The sequence below is a fragment of the Chelonoidis abingdonii genome, chromosome 1 (assembly GCF_003597395.2).
Source record: "Chelonoidis abingdonii isolate Lonesome George chromosome 1, CheloAbing_2.0, whole genome shotgun sequence".
NCBI lineage: Eukaryota > Metazoa > Chordata > Testudines > Testudinidae > Chelonoidis > Chelonoidis abingdonii.
The window spans coordinates 30,008,430-30,020,232 of record NC_133769.1 but is presented as its reverse complement, the minus strand read 5'-3'; the positions used below and the strand labels follow the sequence as shown (position 1 = coordinate 30,020,232).

Here is an 11,803-nt window from a genome sequence, read left to right as displayed (position 1 = left end):
AAACCTTATGATGTGTGTAAATTAGTCGAGCTAATTCTTCCTTCCCTTGGGTGAGAAGTTCCCAGAGTGTGATCCATGGAGCACTTCCTCAGAGAGCTGCCTAGTCACAGGGTGCTGGCTCTGCTCTTTCCATTTGCTGAAGACAGTTTAGAATTCACTACTTTCCTAATGTAGCTTTCTTATGTAAGCAATTGCTGTAGCTGGCAGATGGATGTTATTTGATCATGAATGTATAGTGAAGGTGGCCAGCACCATCTTGGCTTAGAGGATAGGTGGAGGCCCATGACACAATCTCAGTTAAGATGTATTCCATACTGTGTGAAAAAGTTCATGACCCCCCCCCGGTCAAAGGTGACTGTATAAACTTAAACTATGTTTCTTAACTATGGCAAAATCCATCATACTTCAGTTAGTAAGCCAGAGAGGTGACTATTTAGGTGAGTTTTTAATAAACATTACAGTTTGGCTGTCATAATGTAATCAGCTGCTGTGTTGGCAGTTAGCAAAAGAAATAAACTGTATTCCACACTAAGGTGTGAGAGAGGTAACAGGTACAGTAGAGTTTCTGTTGTAAACTCTAGCTTTTTGTTTAGGGACCTTGCAATTGATACTGCAAACAAAATTTCACCATCAGACCTGCACAGGCTTATCTCCACAGGGAAAGGAGTGACAAAATGTGGTTCTACTCTGAAAAATGACCATAAACACATCATCATGGGGTTTCATATTTATTTTCTCCTGGCGATTCTGTGTCTGCTTCTCTCTTAACTGTTGACTCTGCTGTGCCACAGGAGTGAAAAAACAGTAAAAATTAATTTTAGTTACTAAAGTGAACAACTGCGACTGGTACACATAGGGAGCAGATTTGCTTGGTAGGTAGGTAGCTGCTGTTTATACATAGTCACCCACTGATTTTGGATGCCTCGATTTTTGGGTGCCCAACTTGAGACACGTTGCAGGAGACTTGTTTTCAAAAACTTCTGAGTACCCATCCTCTGAAAATCAGGCTACTTCAAGGTGTCTCAAGTTGGGCACCCAAAATCCCCAGTCACTTTTTAAAATCTGTCACCATAAAACCATTCTTTAAGGTGTGGAGTTCGCTCACAGGTTTAACTGATGGCTTGTGGGATTTTTCTGTATTCATAACTCAGCTTAACTTTAGATCAGCATGTCTACCATATTTGATATGCTGAAGCACCAAAAAGGTAGGAGTAGTTTGGATAGAAAGGTGCATTCTTAGGTCAACTCAGGGCTTTAATTTCTGCTGTCTAACATTATTTCAAGTGGGAGTTTTGCATCTCTGTAGATGTTAGAGGGGTTAGAGCTTTGTGTTTATGCAGGTCAATGAAATGAGACTTGTAAACATCTGATTTACTGCTGCGGCATGCACATTAGGCTTTACCTTGCTACTGATGTACTACAAAATGCCGTAGCCTGCACTACTATCATTTGTTACCTAACTTCTTGGCTACAGCAGCCATGATTTATTTTAAAGTTATAACATATTTGTAAATATTTTTAGGATAATATCTTGCAGAATAGGTTATTGTTATCTGTTAGGACACAAATGTCTCAGCAGAAACATAGATTAATAGTAGACAAATAGAATTATCTGTCTATTCACGTATGTTCAGATAATACAAAGAGTCCATTCTGTGTTTGGAGGTCAGAACAAGGCATTTGAAAGAACATAGCCACCCTATAACTCCAGCTATGTGGTTGTGCATGGCCATGTATTTAGTGTAGATCAGCAAACCACTTCTGTAGCCAAGTTTGTACTTTGCGAATATACCTTTGTGATAGTAAAGACATTGGCAAAAGTAGGGCTGCTTTTTTTTGCTTAAAGAGATCCACAAACACTTGGAAGCTATGTCTAATGGTTTCTCAAATGGAAGAATTTTGCCCTCCTGTTTTTCCCCAAAGCAAAGCTTATTGGCAGTGGGAAGTCTGCAAGACTGTTTTCCAGCTTCCATTGAATAATGTATCTATGCTAAACACTGTAATTCTGAGATGTATATGCCAATCTGCTAGTGTAATTGTTGTTTATTTTCCTTGCCCTCCAACATTTCTCTCTCTCTCTCTCTCTCCCCACAATACAGTTGGTCCCAAGAGAGACTCTAGTTTTTGTACTTTTCATGCTTAAACCTAGAAACTAGCTATGCATAAAAAGTAAAATTCTCTTAGGATTAATGATGCACCAGCTGTGTGTTCTGAACCCTTGTGGGGAAAATAAAATATGGAGTACTTTTTGAGGAGGGAAAAAAGTGCTGTGTGAAGCAAATGAATGAAAAAAATGATTTTAGTATATTATTTTCAGGGCTTGAATGTTTTACCTGTCTTCTGCTACCCAGGATAAAACACCTGTGTGAAATACCTATGTGGCCATGACTCCCCAAGGCCACACCCCTTGCAGTTTAAAGGAATAAGACAGCTGTGTACTGTTTGTTGGACTTTTTACTTAATTGTAATATTGTCAATCAAGTTTTTATTTTATACCGTTTTTAAATGTAACATAGTGCAAATGGCTGGTTAAACACTTATTTATACATTCATTCCATATAAAGAAGCTCTTTGCTCTAGGTGGTCTTTGATGTATTTAAAAAACCAGACTACTTCAGTAGTTCTGTCCCCTGCCTCCCAATAACTAATATATACCATACCCAGCAGCTAAAAAGTTTTACAAATCTTTGCAGTTTCCTGCCAGAGCCTTCCCAAATAGAGATAATTATCGTATTCCTTGAATAATATATTAAATGAAAGTATTTAAACCAGCTATAGAACAAGTTTAATACTACAAAAATTGTTGAATAAATTATTTAACAATCACTAGTGAAATTAATCAAATAACCTATTCACCAAATACTATTGAGTCTTACTTACTATCACTCCCTTCTTTTCCTTTCTATCTTTAGTCCATTTAATCCTATTATAGATTAGTGACTTTTCCTTAGTAACCTTCAGTGTCTGTTTCATTCTCATTCTCTCTCTTTCTCTTTCCATTTATTGTATTCTCTATCCTCCGTTATATTTTCTCTTTGTTCTCCCCCTGCCTCCAATATCTGTCTGTCTGTATTTGCCATGCTTCATTTTTCTTATTTTTCCACCAAATCTTTCATTTTCTCCTGCTTGGTCACCTACCCCCTCAAACCCACACACGTATAAGGCTTGGAAATTTTACCACACATCTAATTGTCAGAAGACTAATCCTACTAGCTACAAACTCACGAAGATATGGGGATCTCCTGTTCATGGTCAATGCTTCTGTCCCCTCCTCTCTTTCCTTCCCTCTCCCCCATTGCTGGGGCCTCAGCTCCAGGAGTAATTTGACATTAAAATCTCAGCGTTTGTTTTTCACAATTATGGTTCCAGCCCTCCTGGTTGTGAAGAAATAGTCAGCCACATTTTCAAGATTATCTTCTTTAGTGATGTCTGCCTGAGTCAGCAGGCACCTGAAACAATAGTTCTGAGAGGAATGAACTGCATCATTCATTTCATTGTAGTCAGAATTTTGAAACTCATTCCTCTGGATGTGTCTCTGCAGGGAGCTCCTTATTGCTACCACCCCATCATCCTTTGTTCAGTTGGGTGATGGCTGAGTCTCCCTTCTCCTCCGGGACAGAAGATGACAGTGATCTTGGGAAGGGGAGATCCAGCCTGCCCAAAGAGGAGTGGTCATGGTCTCCTAGATCACTCTCTTACAAGGCCTTACCACGGCCATTCCAAGAAGGGACAGGGATAGGGCCAAGTCGCATGGGACCACACGGTGTATGTTCTGAGCCTCGGATGTCCTCAGTCCAGCCCTGGGCACTGGGAATATATAGAATGGAAGGGAACTATTTTTGGATCCGCTTCCCACTAATGGGTATCTGAAATATGCAACCCCACCCACCAATCTCCTATGAATGAAGGAAGGGAGAAGCAGCATTGTATGTTTGTGTGTGGGGGGGAGGCTGTCTCCAGTACTATCTCCAGTACTCTACCCTTTCCAAAGACTCCACTTTTTCATTCTCTGTCTTGAGCTGAATAGCTCCAGTACCTGCCTTGGCTGCAGGGGTTTTTATCAGTTTTATTCCTAACCAAAGAATTTTGAAGCACAGCAGTGACGCGGAAAATACTATGGTTGGTTTTCACACTGTTGTATTTAGGGAAAGCTCTGAACATCAGCAGAGGCACTGGAGCTGTCTATCTGCAGACTTAGAAAGATAGCATGGCATTAGTTCACACTCAGTTCATATTTGGAAACTTATTGTCAAAATCATAAGAGCTAGAAACTTCATTTTCAAAAATAAAAGCTTAGCTTTTTGAATACACCTATGAAAGCTCCCTACTTGCCCTGGGTGAGTGGAGGAGTAGATTTTTCAAACCCTGATAATGTTTAATCAACAGTTTGACAGTTAAAAGACAGAAGTGTAACAGGTACTGTACATGAAATCTACAGTATTACTGTCTCATAACTGGAGATAGCAGAGATACAGCGATACTCAATATTGTACAGTAATTTTCATATGCAAGAACTATTGGATCTGTAACTGGTAGCCTGCCATAATCATCACTGTTTTCATCTTCTTTCCTTTCCCCTCTTCTACCTCTGATTCTGCCCTATGTATAACTCGTTGAGTAGTGAGATAGTAACATCAAAGTAAATCAACCCTTTCCCCTTTTCCTCCTCTTTTCTGTTCCCCTGTAAGGAGGCCAATCACCTGATGAGAAATGAAATAAGCCAGCAAACTCTAGAACGTTAACTTTAATATTGAAATAACATGTCATCATGGATTAAAAAAAACATTATACAGTTAGAGATTACCATTTTCACCTTGTCTCCCTAGAATCCTACTCAAGTGGGAACAGCACTTCAGGTTTTCCACAACCTTGGAACTTTGAAGGATACCATTTCTAATGTAGTGGATGGATACTGTGCGTCTCTAGAGGAGAACATCAACAATGCTTTGGATATCAAAGTTTTAACTCAGCCATCCCAGACAGTAACTAGAGGTACAGTATTGGCATGCTATTTAATTTACAGCATAACAGTCTCTGGTCATTTATCAGAATTGCATTGTGCTCAGTCATGTGGGAGAAAAATGCTTAGAATTCTTCAGAATTCATCATGAAAACCATTAAGGTTTCTTGGAATCTGATTCTACTTTACTTGCATTCATGAGAGGACCACAGAGAGACTGGTATATTACTTGTAAGCAGTGCAACAAATCAGACCAGTGTATTCGAACACTTCTGTCAAATGGGAATATCTCAAAGTAGTGTTTCCAGCCTGGGAGATCACTGCATCATTAAACTTAGTTCCTCTTATTTTTTAAGCTGTGGTACCATGGGGCATTGAAGAACACAAATGCAAAACACATTTAGATGTCAGATTTTAATTTGAAGCCTCTACAACACAGTTTGGGGTTAGAATTTCTGTTGGAACCGTAATAATGGCATATGGATTCTCAAGGAATATGAAGGCTGCTTAATGGTATTTCCTTCAGTTAAAAAAAAAGTCTTATTTTTGTAATTCTAATACCCTTAGGCAAAAGCATTCAGGTGAGTGCCAGTATCCTTGAGAGCAACCAGTTGTCCCACATCACCCTACCAGTGCATCTTACAACAGTGGAGAAGTACATTGGCTTTGTGTTTCTGCTGAGATGAGAAGCAGTGAAGTAGTTAATAATGCTGACATTTAAAGTATCCTCGCTAGGCTTCAGAGTTAATACTTGATTGAGATGATTGAGGCTGTTCACGCCTCTCAAAGCTGTTGCTTCAAGCTGTCTGTGACTGCTCAACACTTCTGAAAATCAGGCCACTTCTTTAGGTGCCTGTGGATGGATTTTTATGTTTTAATCTCATTTAGGCACTCATAGCTGACAATGTTGGTCTAGATTTTTAAATTCTGAAATGGATTGATATGTTGCCTTCAAAATATGTTTAGGTGGCCCTGGCCGAGCTGTTATGCCAACACCAGGAAACGCTGCAGCCTTCCGAGCAGCCCTCTGGACAAACATGGAGAAACTTATGGATCAGATCTGTGCAGCCTGTGCACAGGTATTCAGTCCCTATATTTCCTCTTCTACATTAGTGCAATTTTTGCATATACCACATTAGAAAACCTAAATTATCTTTGAAACAAATTCTTTTACAGGTGCAGCACTTGCAAAAAGTACTGACAAAGAAGAGAGACCCTGTTTCACATGTCTGTTTCATTGAGGAAATAGTTAAGGTAAAGTTTTCATTTAGCTGAATAAGTTCTTACAAAGACAGCGAGTGGTTCTGTTAAGGAAAATGTGATGAGAGGAGCCTTTCAGTTACAGTTTTAGAGTTCAGTAATGAGACAGTGGTGAAAGTCAGACTAGCATAGGAAAGTGCATTTATGGACTGTTTGTGATCTGTGGGGTATATTTGTAGGGCATAGACATCTTCTTGTAATAATTGCATTTGTTTTCTTTAAAAGAACTGTGATACAGCATGGCCAGAGGGCAGCAGGAGAGGGTTAGAAGGGAGCCTTATTCCCTGTAAGGGGAAGAAAGTTTACTATAGATTAACTAGAGCACCTGAAGCCAATTAGAGCACCTGCAGTCAGTCCCATGATAAAAACCCCTGCTTCAATCAGACAGTGTGGGAGTTGGAGCAGAAAGGATTGGTTTTGGAGCAGAGAACAGTTTGGAGGTGTTGGAGCAGAGATGAATTGGTATTGGAGCAGAGAACAGTTTGAAGGGATGCAGAGGAAAGTTTGAAGGAGTGCTGCGGTGGGCTAAGAAGTCCAAGACCCTACGTAAGGGGCACCTGGCTTGTGCAGAGGGAGGGCAGGAAGTCCCCTGACAAGCTGAAGGGCAGGAGAGGGAAGTAGCCCAGGGAAAGGAACTGCCAGTTCAAGTGGTTCATCACTATCCTCATGGCCCCTGGGCTGGGACCTTGAGTAGAGGGCAGGCCCAGGTCCCTCCCTCTCCACTCCCCTCCTCAAGGACACTAGTGGGGCAATTAATATTCCAATTCAGGGGCAAGAAATGGTGCCCTCAACCCCCCCCAAAGAAGAGAAAGCACGAGACCCATCATAATAATGCCAGCAATTTGCCACAGGACCGATAAGACACCATTGTCAGTTTTTATTAGTGATCATTATTGTCTTTCCATAATATATTGTGTAGTTCGGGTAATTAATGTTGAGCATTAGTCTTCATAGGAAAATATGTCTTCATGTGGTATCTAGTGTTCTCAGCCATCTGTTTCTCTACTTTTTGGCAATTTCATCTCTGAAAAAATAATCAAGGCTGTTTTTTTCCTTTCAAAGGCCCAGATATGAATACCTATTCTTGTCCATTCATTTGTATTGTTTTCTGTTCTTATCTGGAATAATTTGATTAATGGTCTCCTTCAGGGCTAGGAACAGCAATATTGAAGCCATTTTGTCTGAGTTAGTAAATGAGAAACAACAAAAACAAAAGAAGTTTTACGGTCTATTTTTATGCAGACATCTCCTTTTCTATGCATATGGCTGGATTATTAATTCACACAGATTTAATTTTTGAAATGGTTTTGGGAAATTATTCATATGTAAATTTTTCTCAGCAGTAAAATTAAATAATAAAGGTTGAACACGGTGAACTTACTTGTCTATTACTTAAGCCCACTCTGAAATACATGGAGTATAGCATTGTCCCATGGCCAGACACTTTGAAATATCTCCTTGAGAGGAAATGACTGGAGTTTTTGTTTTTTTTTCTTTTTTCTTAAACCCAAAGAAGTGGATAAGCTTTTGGTAATGTCTCTGCATACCAAAAACTTGCTCTTGCAAAAATTATCCATTGCTCCTTGGGCTTCACAAACTGTCTCTGCAATAGGCCAACCTCTTAAAAGAGGAAAATGACCCTTCAAACAAATGGAGCAATCCTGCACACTGGGAAGTTGTGGAACAGTTTGGATGTGAGGAGAACTCATGTAAATGAGCTTTCCATCTTCCATATGTAGCAGCTCCCTCTCCTGGATCCATCTCCAGTGTCCCTCATTACTTTTAAGGAATGGCTGTTGGATCCGGAGAGGACTTTCCCAATCATTCAAGGAGGCTTAGGGAAATGGGGTTGGGCAGGGAGCGAGAGAGAGAGACTGGGAAGTCTTCTTTATCTCACTGTTTAACTAAAGAATACCCAAGTGAAAGGAATTTTATAGGCTTAAATTAGGGAAAGACTGGCTAGTAAATGAAATACTGTGTTCTAATCCATAAAGTGCTGAGCCTCTGTTCTGAGGTACTGAACACCCTCCCCTCCCATTAATTTCATAATGTGAGACTGAGCCTATGGTGCTAGATTGAATTTTATAAATAATATGTATTTGTTTCTCCATGGTTATCTTCTTCTCAATTAGTGACCTCCTCAGTAAATTATGAGATCAGCACAGAGTAGTATAAAACAAAGCTGGACAGTTCTTATTCTGGGAATGAGATAGCTAATGCAATATCAGATCTCCTTGCAACTCTTCATCCTGCATAGTATGGTGCTGCTTTACTTCTTCCTTTCTCAGGTTGATACCATACAGTACAGGGCTTTTCTTAGCCATTATCATGGTAACACCCAGTGTGAGGTCTACGGGAAAAAGTACTGTGCAGCATCATGTGATGAGCGTAGGCAACAAAGCCACACAAATCAGTGTTGATGGTGTTCAGCCAAAAGCAGTCAAGTACTAGTCACAGCTAAAATTTGGGAAGCCATGTAAATCCACTCAGTTTGAGCTGTACAGACAGCTGTCTGGGGGAGCAAGAACTACGATGTGCATTGCCAGTAAGAAATAATCGCAGCACTGACTCATGAAAACTGTATATCTCATGCTAATCCAAGCCACCACCAGTTCACCATCTTCAAGTCCTCTGAAAAAGGCTGTAGAGATGGGAGAGTAGGTTGGATGTTCTTTGTGTTCAGTTTCACTAGTAAACTGAGCTAAACAATTAAACAAGCTAAATTGAATAGCATTATACCCATTTTCTAAGGCAGCATGCCCACACCAGATGATATGAAGATAACATTCCACTCTGCATTCTGTGTACTAATTACAGTTAGTAATGTCAACATCATTATTAGTCATCTTCTGTGGCAGCTGCACTACCACTTTGCCTGTCCACCTGCTTTCTTGTTCTAACCATGGCAATATAGGCACCAGCCGAAGAAACATGAGAGAAGTGACCCTGGCCTTCATAAACACACGCCCTTTAATAATAAGTAAACTGGTTGCTTTTTGGTTCATTACCCTGCTCCATCTACATATGTAGACTTAAAAATGACAAATAATAATATTGAAACTAAAGGTGAACTGAGTTTGTTTACCTGCCAGTATATTCTTTCAGTGATTTAGATGTGTGTTGATGAACAGTATCAAGAGAAATTCAGAAACTTGGTGGGTTAATCTCAAGCTTTTCAGGCAAAAGAATGAAAAACTTATTTTACATGTTATTGTTTTGATATGTATTAGTAATTTTTATTTTAAAACTGATGAGTTTAAACATTAAAATAACAAATACAGTTTGAAATAATGTAATTTGTTGTGCTTCTTCTGTTAATGATTCTGTTCTTTATAATGATTTTGTATTTATTTAAAAAAAGATTTGATTCACCTTTTAAGAACTCGTAGGTGACTTCAACTGTTCTACCCTATTTCTTCCCTCTTTCAATAGCGAGTGACTAATCTTGCTGCTATGGAAGCCAATAGCTAAGCTAACATTGATTTCAGTATCTGGCCTATCTTTTTATGAGAGCCCATTCCCTAATCATATAGGTGAGACTCTGATTGAATTCTTTGTGATACAGAGTTGAAACTGAACTCTGATCTTCACATGCAGTAGATCCTCCACTCCCACACACATTTCAGTTAGTGGCATTACAAAGTGAAAAGTAATTTTAACAGCATGACAAAACATTTTGTGTTTTTGGCAATTGTGATTGGCGGAGACATGTGAGATGGGGCTGCCTCCATTCAGACAGGAGGGGGCCAATGACAGAACACTCCATGAGCAGCTCTTCTTTCCTCCCTTTGGTCTGCTAGTGCCCAGATTTGTTAACAATCCAATTAGACTGCAAAAGCCATCATTCGGCCAGACTTTTGGGGAAGAGGGTGGGCTGAGGGCTGAAGGGATTTATTATTCTTTTATTTTATTTTATTGATTGGAGCACTGGACTGGGATTCAGGAGACCTGGGTTCTATTCCCAGCTCTTACTGGCATGCTGAGTGACCTTTGGCAGATCACTTCCTATCTCTGTGCCATTTGTAATGTGCGGATAATGAGACTGACCACCTTCATTAACCACTTCAAGATAAACTGATTAAAGAGCTATTCTTTTGCATGTTGTGGAAGGCTTTTTTTTCTCATACCTCCTGGTGGGTATTTTTAGAATGGTATAAGCAGTCTATTTTATTTAATTGTCAGTTTTGGAATTGTGAAATTTCAATTGCACAAAAGTGCCTAGGACTGTGGTGGGGGGGAGGCGTTAAAAATGCGTTTTAAAAAAAATCCCAATAACTCTGCATTTCACAGAAATACTGTTGAAAACTTTTTTTTCAAAATTGACAAAAAAAAATGTAGCTTGTTTCATTTCAGATGTGAATGTTTTCACATTCCATTATTGACAGAATTGCAAATGGTCCCAAGTGGAAAAACAGAAAAGCCAGTAGAATTACTGCCTTCTGTGAGTTTGGAGAAAATATAATTTTATTTAGATTTTCCTTAATTACTATAGGTATGATTTTTTTGCTATATTTTTTCCCAACATTTTTTATAGAAGCACAAGTGAGCACAGAAACTACTTAAATATTATCCCAGAACGGGACATGACCCCGTTCCCAGGTTTTAAGCCCTGTTCTGCCTGTAACAGGCCTACGTGTTATCAGCATTATCTCTGGGCTACACCCTGTAATTCTCAGCTGTCCCTCCTTTCCACCCCTCCTTCCCTGTCCCTCTTCAGGGACCCTTCTCACGAGCAACTCCTTGTTCAAGAAGTTGACAGCCTTCTGAAGCTGGGGGCAGTGGAGGAGGTCCCTCAGGAAGTGAGGGGGAAAGAATTCTCCTCCTGTTATTTCCTAATCCCAAAAGCAAATGGGGTCCTAAGACCCATTCTGGAACTGCAGTGCCTCAACAAATATCTCAAGAAGTTGAAGTTCTACATGGTCTCCCTGGCTTCTTTCATTCCCGCCCTGGATCCGGTAGACTGGTACGCTGCTCTTAACTTGAAAGACGCTTATTTTCATATTTTCATCTTTCAAGGACACAGAGGGTTCTTCAGGTTTTTGGTGGGCCAGTATCATTTCCAGTTCATGGTGCTGTCCTTTGATGTCTTGTTGGCCCCATAGGTGTTCACGAAGTGCCAGTAGCCACTTATCTGAGGTGTCCAGGTCTATCCATATCTTGACCACTGGCTCATCAAGGGCAGATCTCGGGATCAGGTGCAGAGGAGCCTCAATCTGTTGTGTTCTGTCATGACCTGGGCCTGTTAATGAAAAGAAATAAACCCTCATACCAGTGCAATGGATAGAGTTCATAGGGGCGGTCTTCGATACCATGTGGGCCAGAGTTTTTCTTCCGGAGGCCCATTTCCAAGCCATGTTGGGCTTGATCTCACATATAAGGGACCACCTGCTCACCACCGCCCGCACCTGCCTGAGGTTGTTAGGCCACATGGCAGCTTGTACTCACATGGTCCATCATGCCTGCTCCATCTCTGGCCACTACAAGTGTGGCTGGCATCAGTCCACACCCCCAAAAGGAACGATCTAGACCTGGTAGTCAGAGTGTTGGACCATATCCGGTTGTCCCTGAAATGGTGGGTGGACC

At 40.3% G+C, this 11,803-nt stretch overlaps 1 protein-coding gene across 1 annotated transcript in view; it reads left to right on the top strand.

Moving 5' to 3' along the window:
* The window catches only part of COG5 (component of oligomeric golgi complex 5), a 380,013-nt gene that overhangs the window by 251,471 nt on the left and 116,739 nt on the right, over positions 1 to 11,803 (top strand). The window contains 3 exon segments of the mRNA XM_075064882.1: positions 4,827 to 4,992; positions 5,927 to 6,039; positions 6,137 to 6,214. Of these exon segments, the coding sequence (XP_074920983.1) occupies positions 4,827 to 4,992; positions 5,927 to 6,039; positions 6,137 to 6,214 (357 nt within the window).